Consider the following 20,132-nt stretch of genomic DNA (forward strand, 5'->3'; position numbering starts at 1 on the left):
GTAAGTTTTAAATGGTCAATATATAAAAGAAGATGTGGTATGATTGCCAATGAGACAAATTTCTACATGAGACCAATTGGCACAGAATGAATACACTGTCGCCTGTAAAGGTAGAAACATACAAATGTACTGTTTATTTACAAATTAGAATAATAGCAGTTGAATTACCTGATATTGATGCCCTGCCTATGCCTATGGAAGGAGGGGGCATTATTTTTTCTGGGTTGTATGGTCATCTTATATCATATTGACTCTTGAATGATCTAATATCAATATTTGTCTGTTCAAGTGAATCTGTGGAAAAGTTTCATTGGGTTCACAATAATAACAAAAAAATAGAATAACAAAAATCATTGTTAACAAACTCCAATGAATCTCAAATTTGAAAGTCCCTTATCAAATGGCAAAGTCAAAATCTCTAACACAAACAACTGTCATATATCTGACTAAAAAAGAAACAAAAAATTTGACAATCTTTACAATTTTCAACCATATTAAGAAATCCCTCCTGTTTGTCATTGTAGATATCCTCCCAGACAACAGGGATACAGAGTTTGATGTACAGATGCAGCAGAGTATAAGTGCTCTACAGGAGATCAGTACAAACATGGCCAAGGATGTAGCTATACTGTATTGTCCAGATGATTTACCTACCAGTGAGAATAAAGGAAAGATTGTAGACCCAAGACAGATTCATAAAGATTTAGTCAAGCAAAAGATCAGTTGGTAAAGGGACCTTAATATTTTGCCAACAAAAAATAAAATATTCTTCCTATTTTAAATAAATATTTTGTTAAAAGTTGTACATGCATGTGCTGCATGTTATTTCTTGTCATGTATGAGTCGGATGGCCAAATTTTTGCGTAATTTGTCATTTCACTGAATTTTTTCTAATTCTTCACAGCTGTATAAGCCTTGAAAAGATAACGTTTTAAACTAATAGCCTACATTGTTTTCATAGATTTTGTAGATAAGGGTAAATTTAATTGGTCAATTTAGTTCAAGTTTTCTATCAACTTGTATGCAAACTTTGGCAAATCTATGAATTAAGATATCCATAAAAATACAATTTTTCCTCAATCCATGAATCTGGCACAAGGAAAATAAATGATTTCACACCATTAGTAAAAAGTATAAAAGAAAAATATACTGAAGTATATGATGTAAAATTTTGACGAAATATTTAAGTTAAGCAAAATTTTATTCTAATGGACAGCATTTTTATATCTTCTATCAGAAAAAAATATCTTGTTCAGAGTTAAGTGACTACATTATATTTTCATTTTACAGTTGGATTCCAGATGATATAGATAAAATACCTGAACTAGAAATGACCATGGAAATTAAAAATTCTAAAGTAAGTTTCAACTTTGCCCTTATTTATTGACCAAGGGGAGATAATTATCAGTTTGAGATTCTGAAGCATTCTGGGTTATATTTAAACAAAAGATACACCATAATGTTGAAAATGGCTAACAATGTCCTAAGCAATGAAAATTCAACCAATACTGTGATGTTATCATTATTTTTGGTAATAAGTAACGAAATTTTTAATACAGATTCTATGATGGTGGATTAAAATTTTACTGACTGAAGATAAATTTATTCCCTAAGGCCAGGGTTTTTTTACTTTGTTGGGTTATGGATTGGCCGACCATATTTTTCTGATTTGCAGAATAAAAATAAAATTCACATTTCATGCTTGTTTTATTCCCGCCAACTTCAACAAATACATTATCCTTGAAAAATATATATATAAACTTTTCCTTTTTTTCTGAAATGAAATGCATTAAACTCTAACAGAATTGATACTTCTTTGTATTGTGGAAAAAATAAATGTATGTTTATGTATCTAAAAATAGACAAATCAATCATAACTGACCTTGAGATGTAGTTTCTGCATATAATTTTGCGAAACGAAACGTGTTTAAAACCCATTACACTATAAGTTCGTTTCCCGTTTTTGTCATCATTCTGTAAGATGCATTATCTCATAGAAATATGGAAAATGGACTTGTCCAAACGTGGAAGATGTAAAGTTAAAATACTAAATATATACAAATCATTTGGAATTTTCTTGTTTCATAGATAATAAGAAACAATCATCAAATTGGATATAAAAAACGTGCATGCCTGACAACTGATGAACCCAATATCCTCGTCTTTCCAGTGGGCGAGTCTTTTGCCACGAATGTTGAAATTTATTTATGTACGATGTGTTTGCATTTTTTTTCTTTATCAGTTTTCATGCTTGAAGATTATTATTCACCAAGTTTCCTGAAATTGATAAAGACCTACACAGATCTTTTTTTTTCTTGTTTTTGAAATGACGATTTTATTTTGTCTTTGTCCGTGGACACAACCCCACTTTTTGGAAATTATTAGGCGATGTTTATGACAGCTGAGCAATAATATTTCATTGAACTAACATTTGAGAAATGATTACAAAATAGCATTCCAAACATATTGTAAGAGAGGGGAAATATGTTTTTTTGGGCATATTTTTTCTGTCTTGAAAGATTTTTTTTCTTTTTTTTCCGACTGACTGACCTGACTTTTTCATGGGAAAAATCTGTATACCAACAAATTAAAAAAAACCTGGCCTAAAGGTGAACTAGCTAGGCATGTCTAAAAAAATAGTTGTCCAAATGAAAATATTTTTTCCCAAATGTGTATTGAAGTGAACTTCTGACCTATTTTCTTATAAAACTTTGGTTTCTAAAAAGTTTGAATACAGAGAATTTGTTTTAATACAATTAAATTGATAAATTGTTAGGTATTTCAATTGAAAAGTTTCATCTCAGTAGTACTGTAAATTCAGAAATTATTGCAATATTTTTATTATTGCAAAAAATGTGACAAGGTTATAATTACAATAGTTTTAATTCGCATTTTGATTTTTTTTTATATATATTGATTGAATAAGATTTTGTCAATTCATGTATTGCAATGAGTAAAATTGCAATAATAAATGTATACCATAATTTCTGAATTTACAGTACTTATTATTACTCTGTTACAATTAACATTGTATATTTTAGGTATTAGTTGTCTGTATGACTGACAAATTTGTAAAACACCCCAAGTGTCATCAGATGTTCCTGTATGCAACAGAACAATTACAGAAACCATTCGCAGTAGCAGTAATGGATGAATCTTTAGCCTGGCAACATACAAACATTGGCTTCAAGATTGGCATTCCGGTAACACATAATTCCTGATACTTTTCTTATTCCTATTTTAAAGGAACAGTTATTAATGGACAAAATAACAGTACTGGGAACAAATCGCCAACAAAAATACTTAGCTGATCATTATCAGCCTCCACATGAAAAAAATGAGATCGTTTGATCTTAGATATTTTTTGCATGAACAGGTTCATGCTTATATATTGGCGAGTTTTGGATGTGTCTATGGGCCACTCGATATCTCTCGGCCGGAAGTCAGAATAAAATTCTCAGAACGTCTCTAAAGTTTTCAGTCATTTATACAGGTCTTAACAGGTTATTATCTACGTCTTTGATATGGTCCCTTGATGGCCCTTGACGACGCAATTATATTTGTTTTAAAACGACCACTGTGCACTGTGTGTATCTGGGTCAATTATAACGTGGTATTGTCTGTTGTCTCGATAACATGTAAACTAATTATGTTTGAAGATTTAACCACGGGATACTGTGTATTTCATCATACTAGACTTAAATATTAATATTAGATCGGAAAACAGAAAGATAATATTCTTATCAAAAGTATTTAATTCAATCAGAATCAAACAAATATATACAAAATAAATACGGTATTTATGTTTCTGGAGAAACTAACAATGGTTGAAATCAGAATATTTTCAGAGTTACAATTAAAGTATTTTATATGACAAGATACTCTGCTTTGATATTTTTAAATATGTATTTGTAAAGGAAACATAAAAATTAAATCTAAATAAATTCTTGCATCCTACAAAAAAAAATGTGTATAAACAATAATCATTATATTTCTACATTAATTATTTCATACCATTTTAGTTTTTATGTTTTATGAGAAATTATTATTTAATTTTTTGTATTGTAATATATACATAAAACGGAAAGTAAGATCATTTTATTAAATATTTAAATTTTAAACGGTCGTGAATAAAAATACTTGTGTGTTTTCAATTCATAAAGCATGATTTTAAATCCTTGCAGCTCACAACAACCGTACAAATAATTTACAATAATAACAGCAAAATTTAATTACAACTATCGGTTTGCGTTCTCAAAAATTCCCGATAGAATGTCAATGAATCCTGAGTCAAAACATTTAATGTAGGCCGTTTGACATTCGATTTCAACTATTAGATTAATAAGATATGTGATGACGCAAATGCGTATTCTTTTCCTGAGTATCAGTGAGATGCTTTCTATTTACTATTTCGTGCACTAAAATACTACTTGCATGCAATTCTATAAAATTCACTCGTGGAAGCTTATTTTCGTTTTCTAAATTCAGGACACGGCAGAAAGAGCTTTACATGTGACTTTCAAGCACGGTCATCATTACTAACGGTATTCTGACCTCGAGTTGTTTCTCTTTTGTTTCTTTTTTGAGTCACTATTATAAACTTTGACCTTTTCAAAAAGCTTAGGATTGTTTACCCAAGGAATATATTCCTCATGTTAACTTTGTAATGTATTTAGCCTTTTAAATTTTTTCATTCGAGCGTCACTGATGCTTTTTTTGTAGACTTAACTCGTGTCTGGTGTTTTTTATATCTACGTACCTTTTTATATAAATTGGGTATTTTGAAAGTGTAAGTGTGAACAGGTATTCATAAACTTCTGAATTAAGAAATTCTTTGACAAAACTAAGTTTCTCTGTATAATGTTTGAATAGATTTAATTAAAATCAGGAAATCCTTAAAATTTGAGATGTTTTAGAAGTCCAAAATAAGTCTCTTCATAAGAGGTCCCAATCAATTGCATGCCACAGGTTTAACCGCATACAACATCTACCATGAGTAAAGACAGCTTCAAATACGAGTTGAGAATATAAAGGCATTCATTTAGGAAACAAAATATAAAGATATGATAGATAAAATAAATGCATCCAGAATTCCAGATTATAAAGCAAACTGAGTGCATAAATTTATATTGCGATAGGTTTGTGCAATTTGCATAAGTCATCCGGTTAGTAGAAATTAGGATTTGCCAATGGGTTATAATCGGAAAAAATATGTACATTCCCTGTAATATATAAAATAGTTGAGCTTTAAAATAACTATTCAAATAGAAGCTGTAAATATATACGTTCAACTGGCTTCTTCTATTTACAGTCAATTATTTCATTCAAAAGCAAACACAAATTCAGCAACAATCTTTTGGTGACCCGGCAGTCAGCGGTCTTAGGTTCATGTATTGCTTTTCTTTTTTTAAAGAAAGCAACTTGTTTATGTATGTGTCGTTTTAAATGCAGTACACTCAATATTTGATTTGAATATGTACAGCTGGGTTAGGTTTTGATTATTTTATATCTGTATGAATATATTGCTGCCCATGCATTATTATTCTAAAACTGTTGACTTGAGTGTTCTAAATTTGGGAAATGCTTTATTATTACAGAACTTATTTTCACTGTGACTTCTTGTCCCAAAAAATTAAACTACATGGTTGAATTTTATACTCATGTCAAAACATTTATAACTATACTTGAAAATTGAACAAGTAAGATACATTCAACTCTGACGTTTGTAGACAGTCACTAAATGAAATAAACATTTGATCATAATGGTTAGTTTGCCTATAATTCATCTCTTATTTTAATGTAGCTCATGAGATGACCTTGATGTTAAACTCCTAGTACCTGCATAACTGACTTAATTTATAATATGGTTATTGTGGTATACTACTTTCAGTTAATGGCAATGATAAAAAATGTAGAAAGATATCCAAAGAAAATCCTGGACTTGATAGAAATAGTAAAGAGTTACATAGAGGATGCGGAGAAGGTAATATACAGCACTCTAATTGTATGCCTCTCATAAGATGGTTATGATAGTTTAACATGAAGTTTTCATTAATAAGAACTTGCATTCTGAAATCTGATAAAGATATATTTGTATGCAGCTCTTCCAGTTATCGTAATAGGTGTAATACCACCATTGATTTTCCCCTATTAGTCTTTGTTAAATTTGCACTTTTCAAAAAAATGTGCAGAATTTATCCTTGTTTCAAATAAAGAAATACTTGGCATGAGTAAAGCTTTATCCTGTCCAGTTCTATAGAAAAAATTCACATAACATTTCATTGCATATAAGAAAATAACCATCATTGAAAGTTAACCAATCAAATTTCTCCCCTTATTTAATCTGTGTACAAGGTTTAGTCACCATGTAATCTCAAGATTACAAAATTTTATATAGAAATCCCAAATAAAAATAATGGTGTTTTGAAATACCCAAGACATATGTTTATGACACAGAAATGGTTTTACTGCAGTAAAATGTAGGATTAATTACCTACAACTGTCAAATTCGAGGGAATGTTTTTTTTTACCTACTTTCGTATACAACCGGATGTGATGTACCATGATTTGGTGGTATTACACCTTATAATCATTTTCACATTTTGGTCTGTCATGGTGAAATCTCAATAATAAATGCATGCAATAATATCTGAATTTACAATAGTGGATCTTTATATACTCTGAATTTCCTTCTAGGTTGATAGCAATCATCCTTCAGTGTTTCTCAGTTATTGTTGGAGTAATTCCAAGGAAGCCTGCAGTGTGACCACCACAGCTACGAAAACATCACTTGGGTATGGCGATCCTAGAGTTCTGAAAAGGCATCTTGAGAAAAATGGATGCAAGTCCTGGCTTGATATTGAACAGATGGGCAAAGTAAGTAGACTGAAAAAGCTTTAAACTTAGTCTAATACATTTTGTTTACATGGAAAATGTGATAAGCTGTGTTACATGAAATACATGGAAACAATTTGCTGTTTCAGAATCTGATGCATTCTGGTAATATTTTCATTGGTGTATTTTTGTATGTAGCATTTAAAGCTATTAATTTTTATAATGCTTTTCTTTAAATGTTAATTCTCTTATCTCTCATTTTAATAAAAGAAAATTTAATGTGATATTCCCAATACATGTAACTAGATTTTTTTCTGCAAGATTTGTTTTCTTGTCACAAAATTATACTTCTCATCGCTAAATTATTGTTCTTGTTGCTTATATTTTCTTTTTGTCTTTCCTTGCTGCTTATTAGCGGGACCCGTCTTAGAATCATGGACCTAAGACCCCGTTTATACTGGCAACAAAATTGAATCGATCTTAAAAAGACCAGTTTGTGTTTACATTGCACAAGCAAGATCGACCGAGATCGATCTTGTTTAATCCAGTGTGTTTACACTACAACATAAAAGACCCTGTCTCACCTTATTACCTTATATTTCGTAAACAAATAATCCTAAAAATAGAATATTAAAGAAAATTTTGAATCTCGCACACACTGCAAAATGATGTAGAAAATAGTTTGCTCATTGGGATTTCGTATGGATTTATGAATTTTTATTTTGGTTCATACATCACAAGTCAGTAAACAAAAATATGTGTGTAGACTTAGTATCGCTAAAAATTGAACGGTCAATGCGTTTGAAGATGAGGATTTGCAGCAGAGAAACAGAACTAATCGATTTAGAAGATAATCTCAAAACAGAAGAATCTATATTAACTTTCTTATTCCATCCAACGCTCTGTATATTTGCCGCCGAACATGTGCAGATTTATTTTCATATCTAAATATAACATTCACCTGAAAAAAAGATAGATCGCGATCTATCTAAGCGTTTACACTAAAAGAAAGGTCAATCTTTTTAAAACCACCTCTGGAGGTAGACTTTTTAAGTCTGATTGAAGATCGATCTTTCCCGTTTACATTAGACCAAAGATCAATCTCAGTGAAGATTGCTCTTTTTTGCCAGTTTAAACATGGTCTAAATATATTATCTTCAGATCCAAGTCTATATATTGTTTCTATGTATAGAATGGTCTGACTATATTGTTTCTATTTATAGAATGGTCTGACTATATTGTTTCTATTTATAGAATGGATTGTATCAAGACATTACAGTAGGATTACAAAATGCCAAAGTGTTGGTTCTTTGTGTGTCAGATGAGGTGAGTAGGTTATATATCAGATTTGGGAAAAACCTAGGTGAAAAGGTAACCAATCAATGCAAGCTTACCAAAAAACATCAAGAAGTCACTAGTCTTTAGTGATGCACATGCATGTTTTGATACAATTTGTAATTGCATAATTATCCTCTTTTATTTTATTTATTCTCCACATCAGAATTCATTGTAAGGTAATTGCTGCAATTGGTTGATTGACTGGTGAAAAGGCTATATTGTGGCAAGTTGTAGAAATTCAATATTTGATGGAATTTGATGCAACTGTCATATAAGTGAGAGGTTTAACTAGCTATTAAACCAGGTTCAATCCACCATTTTCTACATAAGAAAATGCCTGTACCAAGTTAGAGATATGTCAGTTGTTTAATTTCCATTTGTTTGATGTGTTCTAGCTTTTGATTTTGCCATATGATTAGGTACTTTCCTTTTGAATTTTCCTCGGAATTCAGTATATTTGTGATTTTACTTTTTTCAATAAACACTCGTAGTGATTTTAGATTCAAGACATTGTCATTACTGTGTTTGGTTATATATCCTTATTGAAGTTAAATCATCATTAATTGCTGCATATTTTGATATATCTGTTTTGATATTTGATCTGATATTTGAATTTATAACAGGTTGCAATGAATTACTGTGATTTCCAAATGAAATTTTAAAAAAATAATAATAATTTCACATGTGAAAAAAAAATCCAAATTTTCACTGCTCTGATTTCATATAACAACATGTGTTGTCAAGATGTTGTTGAGGACGTTGCATCAAAACAATTGAGAATTTGTAGACTAAGATTTTTAGTTTCTACTTTATTGCCTTTAAAAAGCCCATGGTCAATGTTATAAAATGAATAACTAATTCAAGTATTCATAGAACAAAGAATATTCAAGTTGTGTTCGAATAACACTGATAATTATTCATGAGCAACACATATTGGTGAATTATTGTGTTGTTCGGTCACTCATTGAATATTTTTAGCTCACCTGGCCTAAAAGGCCAGGTGAGCTTTTCTCATCACTTGGCGTCCGTCGTCGTCGTCGTTAACAATTTTTCAAACATCTTCTCCTCTGAAACTACTGAATGGATTTGAATAAAACTTAAAATGATTGTTCCTTAGATTATCCTGCACAAAGTGTGTGCTTCGATTTTTGATCCGTCCAAAAACATGGCCGCCATTACTTAAAATAGAACATAGGGGTCAAATGCAGTTTTTGGCTTATATCTCAAAAACGGAAGCATTTAGAGCAAATCTGACATGGGATAAAAATGTTCATTAGGTCAAGATCTATCAGCCCAGAAATTTTCAGAAGAATCAAACAAACCATTGTTGGGTTGCTGCCACTTAATTGGTAATTTTAAGGAAATTTTGCAGTTTTTGGTCATTATCTTGAATATTATTATAGATGAAGATAAACTGTAAACAGCAAAAATGATCAGCAAAGTAAGATCTACAAATAGGTTAATATGACCAAAATTGTCAATTGACCCCTTAAGGGGTAAATGTCCTTTAATGACAATTTTTCACAATTTGTTCATCATATTTGCTAACTTTAAAAAATCTTCTCCTCTGAAACTACTGGATGGATTTGAATGAAACTTAGCATGATAGTTCCTTAGATTGTCCTGCACAAAGTGTGTGCTTCGATTTTTGATTCGTCAAAAAACATGGCCGCCCTTACTTTAAATAGAACATAGGGGTCAAATGCAGTTTTTGGCTTATATCTCAAAAACGAAAGCATTTAGAGCAAATCTGACATGGGGTAAAAATGTTCATTAGGTCAAGATCTATCAGCCCTGAAATTTTCAGACGAATCAAACAACCATTGTTGGGTTGCTGCCACTTAATTGGTAATTTTAAGGAAATTTTGCAGTTTTTGGTCATTATCTTGAATATCATTATAGATAAAGATAAACTGTAAACAGCAAAAATGAACAGCAAAGTAAGATCTACAAATAGGTTAATATGACCAAAATTGTCAATTGACCCCTTAAGGGGTAAATGTCCTTTAATGACAATTTTTCACAATTTGTTCATCATATTTGCTAACTTTAAAAAATCTTCTCCTCTGAAACTACTGTATGGATTTGGATGAAACTTAGCATGATTGTTCCTTAGATTATCCTGCACTAAGTGTGTGCTTCGATTTTTGATCCGTCAAAAAACATGGCCGCCCTTACTTTAAATAGAACATAGGGGTCAAATGCAGTTTTTGGCTTATATCTCAAAAACGAAAGCATTTAGAGCAAATCTGACATGGGGTGAAAATGTTCATTAGGTCAAGATCTATCAGCCCTGAAATTTTCAGACGAATCAAACAAACCATTGTTGGGTTGCTGCCACTTAATTGGTAATTTTAAGGAAATTTTGAATATTATTATAGATAAAGATAAACTGTAAACAGCAAAAATGATCAGCAAAGTAAGATCTACAAATAAGTTAAATATGACCAAAATTGTCAATTGACCCCTTAAGGGGTTATTGTCCTTTAATGACAATTTTTTCACAATTTGTTCATCACATTTGCTAACTTTAAAAAATCTTCTCCTCTAAAACTACTCAACCCAATTCAACCAAACTTCAACTGAATGATCAGTAGGGTGTATAAAATAAAAGTTTGTGTTTTATTTTCTATTTTGTCTAAAAACATGGCCGTCATGGCTAAAAATAGAACACAGGGTAAAATACAGTTTTTGGCTTATATCTAAAAAACTCCAGCATTTATTTGTGTTTCCAGTTCTTCTTTTCTCTGCAGCTGCAATTGACTCCGAGTTTGATTTTATATACAATTAATCGACTGATACTTTTGAACAAAGTGTTCCAATTCATGATAACTTTGAAATGTCTGCCCCACATGTATATCACTCTTTTCCCATTTTAAAAATATTTATTAACTGAGAAAAACTGTTCACTTACATATATATATAAATGTTTACAAAACTTCTAAGTAGTTGATCAATTTTATTCACTAATTGCGATAATTTCTGTATATATTTTACGTTTAATTCCCGATCCTCTGGCAATTTATTATAAAACCGGATGTGGGTACGCATAGCCTACGAACGACAATTTTGCTATTTGTACCCGCATGCGGGTACACTCAGACACTGCCTTAATATATATTGAAAAGCAAAAATAATCGTTGATGAAGATTTAAGCAAAAACAGGTGAGCAATTCAGGCTCTTGAGAGCCTCTTGTTCCATTTTAGAACTAATTTATGGATAAGTTATTCTATAACCATTATAAATACCATTACATTGTACTTAGAAAACCAGATTCCAAAAAATTGTAATTTTCAACAACCTTTATTTTTAGTATCTTCGGTCAGAAGCATGTATGATGGAAGCCAGGTTTGGAGCCTATAATTTACAGATGCCAATGGTTGTATGTGTTGTAGGAACTGGGAAAGCCTGGAAATTATCTGAGGTAATTATTTCTTCTTGGTGAACTCTTTTTTGTATAACTTTAAAAAAAAATGTAGAAGACCACACAATATTAAATGTATTTATCAAAATTCAAGACATATGGTATGATTTCAATTTCTAAAACAATCCCCAAAAGGTCAAAGGACAAGGATGTATATATACAACTACAGGTCACAGTACAGCCTTCAACAATGAGCAAGACCCATACCATATAGTAAGCTATAAATAGCAACATTTAACAAAATGTGAAACCAATTAAAAGAGAAAACTATTGGCCTGAATGAAGTATATTGCATAAAACAAAAAACAAAAATATGGCAAATGTGAACCAATTATAACCATCGGACTTTACAAGTTCTTTGTTTTGGAAAGGCACATATCAAAAGGGTTTGGGTTGAACCTATCAGTTTCTAAAATTGACTGCAGTTAGGTTGTTCTCGGATTGTTTATGAATGTTCAAGAAATATTTGCCACTAAACAGAATACAAACAACAATCAATCAATCAACTGAAGGAAAGCTGATAGTTTGAAGTGAAGTCAGCATTACACAATATTGTCGTGGTGTCAGTTCAAACAATCAATCAGAAATTAGAAAGAGATATGGGGCATATATGTCAGTGAAATTGCAACTGAACACAACATAATGGAAAAGATATCTATAGGTCAATGCATGTTCTTCAATAACAAGAAAAACTTTTTTTACAAAAAAAACTCTAAATCAGCCGTCTAGATAGATTTGTAAACAATTCTAACTTAGGACAAATCTTCCATCAATACTAACTATTTAATGTTACTAAAAAAATTACACCTTTTGGTTAAATTTATTCTTTTAAATGAAGGTTCCTGAAAATGTTTGATGTGTACATTCTGAATTTTGATAAATGTTGTTGAAATAAATGGTCTTTGTTATTATAAGCAAGTGTTAAATATCTTGAGTAAGGGCTATTCCATTAAATTGGATGTGGGAGGGTAGGGATGGAAGTTTAATTATTGAATTTGGGTCATGGGTCCTTTTTCAGTATATGTTTACCGTAATCTGGCTTGTATAGTTCCCACTAGTAAATAGTCTGCATCCCCTTTTCCCCCACGAAATTTAATGTAAAAAAACTTTTTGTAACTGTTAGAAAAATTCTTATGAAACTCTGGTAATTTCAAATCATGTGTGTTCATTTAATATATTTTCCTTGGGAAAACATCTTTTCCACAGCATCAAACAGAAGCTGAAACTGCTTATAAAATAAATGAGTCTAGAACGCTTCACTATTGTTTAAATAAGTCTAAAAGTCTAAATCACACAAAAAATAACTTAGAAAACTTGTGTATGTTTAAAATGGAAGTTTTAATAGCACATATAAAACAAGAAAAAAACGGTGAGAGTCGAAATCCGTGCACAATAGATATCACTATAGTACAACTTTGAAAGTAAAACAGTTCCGTCCTTATGTGAAACAGTGTTTGATATATCTATCACATTAATGTTTGAAGGGTCATAAGTTAACAATTCTTATATGATTTGCATATCTATAAATATTTGAATTGGATTGGTCAATTAGAATTTTTCTCTAAGTTTACATTTCGATAAACCATGTTTCCGAAACTACTTTTGTAATCTATTCATGCGCGATACACACAAGCTTGCAGTGATCCCGGGATTTTCAGCAAATTGAGATTTAAAAACAATTGCATAACAGTTGTGACTATTCAAGTGCATATATGACCCAAAAAAAAGAAATAAATTTTATGCACTAAAGCTTCGAAAATGTATAAAAATAAAATTTAATAAAATTCAGCAAAATTTCATGAAGGATTTGGCGAATTTACGTCATGGCAAAACACGACGTCATACGAATAGAAATTTTCAAGGGAAAGATGATTTCGTTACGTGTACGCTTCAAATTCGGATAACATTTAATTAGAATGAAGTTTTTGAGGTAGGTGTTATTTCATTTAAGATTCCGTTGTATTTATCGGACATTTATGGTTTTTAGAAAGTCAAGATGGCGGTGTCATATGGTATTTTGAACCCCATGGTAAATTGACCCCGGGGTCAAAATACCGCTATGGTAAATTGAACCCCCCCCCCCCCCCCCCCATGGTAAATTGAATCCCCCCTGTATGGAAAATTGAACCCCCCTGTTTTTTTCATCCTAGATGAATATTAGAACATTTTACATTATTCTAAAGCTTATCATAGATTAAAAAATCATTCATACAAGAAGGGGAGGTACATTTTCAATGCTTAATTAAAAGAAATATCTTTGCTTGGTATAGGTGCTCTGAAGTCTTTACCAACAAAATGTCATTCAAAATACTTATTGACACATTATAACTAGACCATATGTAGCTTGAATGCTTTAATTATTTGTAATTATAACATATGTATATATATATATAAGGGTAGTTTTGATTTTCCATGGTAAAAAAAGGGGGAGGGGGTCAAAATACCTTGGCAAAGTAAAATTTTAAAAATATCTTTTCCAGCAAGTTAAATACATACAAACTACTTATTGGTGAATTCTAACTACATAAAAGAGTTAGAATTGCCAGATTTTTGGAAATTAAAGGCCTAGAGTAGGGGTTCAGTATACCGCAGGGGGGTCAAAATACCATGGCAAAGTAAAATTTTCAAAATATCTTTTCCAGCAAGTTAAATACATACAAACTACTTATTTGTGTATTCTAACTACATAAAACAGTTAGAATTGCCAGAATTTCTGAAATTCAAGGCCTAGAGTAGGGGGTTCAATATACTGCAGGGGGGTCAAAATACCAAGGCAAAGTAAAATTTTCAAAATAACTTTTCCAGCAAGTTTAATACATACAAACTGCTTATTTGTGTATTCTAACTATATAAAAAAGTTAGAATTGCCAGAATTTTTTTAATTAAAGGTCTAGAGTAAGGGGTTCAATATACCGCAGGGGGGTCAAAATACCATGGCAAAGTAAAATTTTCAAAATATCTTTTCCAGCAAGTTAAATACATACAACCTAATTACTTGTGTTTTCTAACTACATAAAAGAGTTCGAATTGCCAGAATTTCTGAAATTAAAGGCCTAGAGTAGGGGTTCAATATACTGCAGGGGGGTCAAAATACCATGGCAAAGTAAAAATTTTAAAATATCGTTTCCATCAAAGTTAATACATACAAACTACTTGTGTGTGTATATTAACTACATATAAGAGTTAAAATTGCCAGATTTTTTTGAATTGTCTATAGTAAGGGGTTCAATATATCGCAGGGGGTCAAAATACCATGGCAAAGTAAAATTTTCAAAATATCTTTTCCATCAAGTTTAATACATACAAACTACTTGTTGGTGTATATTAACTACATATAAGAGTTAAAATTGCCAGAATTTTTTGAATTGTCTAGAGTAAGGGGATCAATATACCGCAGGGGGTCAAAGTACCATGGCAAAGTAAATTTTTCAAAATATCTTTTCCAGCAAGTTAAATACATACAACCTACTTATTTGTGTATTCTAACTACATAATAGAGTTTGAATTGCCAGAATTTCTGAAATTAAAGGCCTAGAGTAGGGGGTTCAATATACCGCAGGGGGGTCAAAATACCATGGCAAAGTAAAATTTTCAAAATATCTTTTCCATCAAAGTTAATACATACAAACTACTTGTGTGTGTATATTAACTACATAAAAGAGTTCAAATTGCCAGAATTTCTGAAATTAAAGGCCTAGAGTAGGGGGTTCAATATACCGCAGGGGGGGCGGGGGTCAAAATACCATGGCAAAGTAAAATTTTCAAAATATCTTTTCCAGCAAGTTTAATACATTAAAACTACTTATTGGTGTATTCTAACTACATAAAAAAGTTCAAATTGCCAGAATTTCTGAAATTAAAGGCCTAGAGTAGGGGGGTCAATATACCGCAGGGGGGTCAAAATACCATGGCAAAGTAAAATTTTAAAAATATCTTTTCCAGCAAGTTTAATACATACAAACTACTTATTGGTGTATTCTAACTACATAAAAAAGTTCAAATTGCCAGAATTTCTGAAATTAAAGGCCTAGAGTAGGGGGTTCAATATACCGCAGGGGGGTCCAAATACCATGGCAAAGTAAAATTTTCAAAATAACTTTTCCAGCAAGTTAAATACATACAAACTACTTATTGGTGTATTCTAACTACATAAAAATGTGAGTTGCCAGAATTTTTTGAATTAAAGGTCTAGAGTAGCGGGTTCAATATACCGCAGGGGGGTCAAAATACCATGGCAAAGTAAAATTTTCAAAATATCTTTTCCAACAAGTTTAATACATACCTCGCCATGGTATTTTGACCCCCCTACTATATTCTAGCAATTCTAACTTTTAACATTGTAATAATACTCCAATAAGTAGTTTGTATGTATTTAATATACTGGAAAAGATATTTTGAAATTTTTACTCAGCCATGGTATTTTGACCCCCCTGCAGTATATTGAATACCCTACTATAGACCTTGAATTTCAAAAATGCAAGCTATTCTAACTTCTTAACATAGTTATAATACTTTAATAAGTAGTTTGTATGTATTTAATATACTGGAAAAGATATTTTGAAAATTTTACTTAGCTATGGTATTTTGACCCCCCTGCGGTATATTGAACCCCCTACTATAGACCTTGAATTTCAAAAATTCAAGCTATTCTAACTCCATAACATAGTTATAATACTCCAATAAGAAGTTTGTATATATTTGATATACTGGAAAAGATGTTTTGAAAATTTTACTTAGCCATGGTATATTGAACCCCCTTCTATAGACCTAGATTTTCAAAAATTCAAGCTATTCTAACTCCTTAACATACATTGTAGTTATAAAACTGCAATAAGTAGTTTGTATGTATTTAATATACTGGAAAAGATATTTTGAAAATTTTACTCAGCCATGGTATTTTGACCCCCCTGTGGTATATATTGAACCCCCTACTATAGACCTTGAATTTCAAAAATTCAAGCTATTCTAACTCCTTAACATAGTTATAATACTCCAATAAGTAGTTTGTATGTATTTGATATACTGGAAAAGATATTTTGAAAATTTTACTTACCCATGGTATTTTGAACCCCCTGCGGTATATTGAACCCCCTACTATAGGCCTTGAATTTCAACAATTCAAGCTATTCTTAATCCTTAACATAGTTATATTACTCCAGTAAGTAGTTTGTATGTATTCAATATACTGGAAAAGATGTTTTGAAAATTTTACTTAGCCATGGTATTTTGAACCCCCTGTGGTATATTAAACCCCCTACTATAGACCTTGAATTTCAAAAATTCAAGCTATTCTAACTCCATAACATAGTTATAATACTCCAATAAGTAGTTTGTATATATTTGATATACTGGAAAAGATGTTTTGAAAATTTTACTTAGCCATGGTATTTTGACCCCCCTGCAGTATATTGAACCCCCTACTATAGACCTTGAATTTCAAAAATTCAAGCTATTCTAACTCCTTAACATAGTTATAATACTCCAATAAGTAGTTTGTATGTATTTAATATACTGGAAAAGATATTTTGAAAATTTTACTTAGCCATGGTATTTTGACCCCCCTGCGGTATATTGAACCCCCTACTATAGACCTTGAATTTCAAAAATTCAAGCTATTCTAACTCCATAACATAGTTATTATACTCCAATAAGTAGTTTGTATATATTTGATATACTGGAAAAGATGTTTTGAAAATTTTACTTATCCATGGTATTTTGACCCCCCTGCAGTATATTGAACCCCCTACTATAGACCTTGAATTTCAAAAATTCAAGCTATTCTAACTCTTTAACATAGTTATAATACTCCAATAAGTAGTTTGTATGTATTTAATATACTGGAAAAGATATTTTGAAAATTTTACTTAGCCATGGTATTTTGACCCCGCTGCGGCATATTGAACCCCCTACTATAGACCTTGAATTTCAAAAATTCAAGCTATTCTAACTCCTTAACATAGTTATAATACTCCAATAAGTAGTTTGTATGTATTTAATATACTGGAAAAGATATTTTGAAAATTTTACTTAGCCATGGTATTTTGACCCCGCTGCGGCATATTGAACCCCCTACTATAGACCTTGAATTTCAAAAATTCAAGCTATTCTAACTCCTTAACATAGTTATAATACTCCAATAAGTAGTTTGTATGTATTTAATATACTGGAAAAGATATTTTGAAAATTTTACTTAGCCATGGTATTTTGACCCCCCTGCGGTATATTGAACCCCCTACTATAGACCTTGAATTTCAAAAATTCAAGCTATTCTAACTCCATAACATAGTTATTATACTCCAATAAGTAGTTTGTATATATTTGATATACTGGAAAAGATGTTTTGAAAATTTTACTTATCCATGGTATTTTGACCCCCCTGCAGTTTATTGAACCCCATACTATAGACCTTGAATTTCAAAAATTCAAGCTATTCTAACTCCATAACATAGTTACAATACTCCAGTAAGTAGTTTGTATGTATTTAATATACTGAAAAAGATATTTTGAAATTTTACTTAGCCATGGTATTTTGACCCCCCTGAGGTATATTGAAACCCCTACTATAGACCTTGAATTTCCAAAATTCAAGCTATTCTAACTCCTTAACATAGTTATAATACTCCAATAAGTAGTTTGTATGTACTTGATATACTGGAAAAGATGTTTTGAAAATTTTACTTAGCCATGGTATTTTGACCCCCCTGCGGTATATTGAACCTCCTACTATAGACCTTGAATTTCAAAAATTCAAGCTATTCTAATTTCTAAACATAGTTACAATACTCCAGTAAGTAGTTTGTATGTATTTAATATACTGAAAAAGATATTTTGAAAATTTTACTTAGCCATGGTATTTTGAACCCCCTGTGGTATATTGAACCCCCTACTATAGACCTTGAATTTCAAAAATTCAAGCTATTCTAACTCCTTAACATAGTTACAATACTCCAGTTAGTAGTTTGTATATATTTGATATACTGGAAAAGATGTTTTGAAAATTTTACTTAGCCATGGTATTTTGACCCCCCTGCAGTATATTGAACCCCCTACTATAGACCTTGAATTTCAAAAATTCAAGCTATTCTAACTCCTTAACATAGTTATAATACTCCAATAAGTAGTTTGTATGTACTTGATATACTGGAAAAGATATTTTGAAAATTTTACTTAGCCATGGTATTTTGAACCCCCTGCGGTATATTGAACCCCCTACTATATATATAGACCTTGAATTTCAAAATTCAAGCTATTCTAAATCCTTAACATAGTTATATTACTCCAATAAGTAGTTTGTATGTATTTAATATACTGGAAAAGATATTTTGAAAATTTTACTTAGCCATGGTATTTTGACCCCCCTGCGGCATATTGAACCCCCTACTATAGACCTTGAATTTCAAAATTCAAGCTATTCTAAATCCTTAACATAGTTATATTACTCCAGTAAGTAGTTTGTATGTATTCAATATACTGGAAAAGATATTTTGAAAATTTTACTTAGCCATGGTATTTTGAACCCCCTGCGGTATATTGAACCCCCTACTATAGACCTTGAATTTCAAAAATTCAAGCTATTCTAACTCCATAACATAGTTATAATACTCCAATAAGTAGTTTGTATATATTTGATATACTGGAAAAGATGTTTTGAAAATTTTACTCAGCCATGGTATTTTGACCCCCTGCAGTATATTGAACCCCCTACTATAGACCTTGAATTTCAAAAATTCAAGCTATTCTAACTCCTTAACATAGTTATAATACACCAATAAGTAGTTTGTATGTATTTAATATACTGGAAAAGATCTTTTGAAAATTTTACTTAGCCATGGTATTTTGACCCCCCTGCGGTATATTGAACCCCCTAGTATAGACCTTGAATTTCAAAAATTCAAGCTATTCTAACTCCTTAATTTAGTTACAATACTCCAGTTAGTAGTTTGTATGTATTTAATATACTGAAAAAGATATTTTGAAAATTTTACTACACCATGGTATTTTGACCCCCCTGCGGTATATTGAAGCCCCTACTACAAATTCAAGCTATTCTAACTCCTTAACATAGTTATAATACTCCAATAAGTAGTTTGTATGTTTTTGATATACTGGAAAAGATATTTTGAAAATTTTACTTAGCCATGGTATTTTGAACCCCCTGTGGTATATTGAAACCCCTACTATAGACCTTGAATTTCAAAAATTCAAGCTATTCTAACTCCTTAACATAGTTATAATACTCCAATAAGTAGTTTGTATGTATTTGATATACTGGAAAAGATATTTTGAAAATTTTACTTAGCCATGGTATTTTGAACCCCCTGCAGTATATTGAACCCCCTACTATAGACCTTGAATTTCAAAAATTCAAGCTATTCTAAATCCTTAACATAGTTATAATACTCCAATAAGTAGTTTGTATGTTTTTGATTTACTGGAAAAGATATTTTGAAAATTTTACTTAGCCATGGTATTTTGAACCCCCTGCGGTATATTGAAACCCCTACTATAGACCTTGAATTTCAAAAATTCAAGCTA

At 31.0% G+C, this 20,132-nt stretch overlaps 1 protein-coding gene across 1 annotated transcript in view; it reads left to right on the forward strand.

The window, feature by feature from the left end:
• The window catches only part of LOC139486753 (uncharacterized), a 128,021-nt gene that overhangs the window by 89,017 nt on the left and 18,872 nt on the right, over window positions 1–20,132 (forward strand). The window contains exons 53-59 of the mRNA XM_071271690.1: window positions 525–726; window positions 1,291–1,357; window positions 3,042–3,203; window positions 5,891–5,983; window positions 6,697–6,876; window positions 8,089–8,160; window positions 11,487–11,597. Of these exons, the coding sequence (XP_071127791.1) occupies window positions 525–726; window positions 1,291–1,357; window positions 3,042–3,203; window positions 5,891–5,983; window positions 6,697–6,876; window positions 8,089–8,160; window positions 11,487–11,597 (887 nt within the window). The remainder of the gene's footprint in view (window positions 1–524; window positions 727–1,290; window positions 1,358–3,041; window positions 3,204–5,890; window positions 5,984–6,696; window positions 6,877–8,088; window positions 8,161–11,486; window positions 11,598–20,132) is intronic.

The sequence above is a fragment of the Mytilus edulis genome, chromosome 8 (assembly GCF_963676685.1).
Source record: "Mytilus edulis chromosome 8, xbMytEdul2.2, whole genome shotgun sequence".
NCBI classification, from domain to species: Eukaryota; Metazoa; Mollusca; class Bivalvia; order Mytilida; family Mytilidae; genus Mytilus; species Mytilus edulis.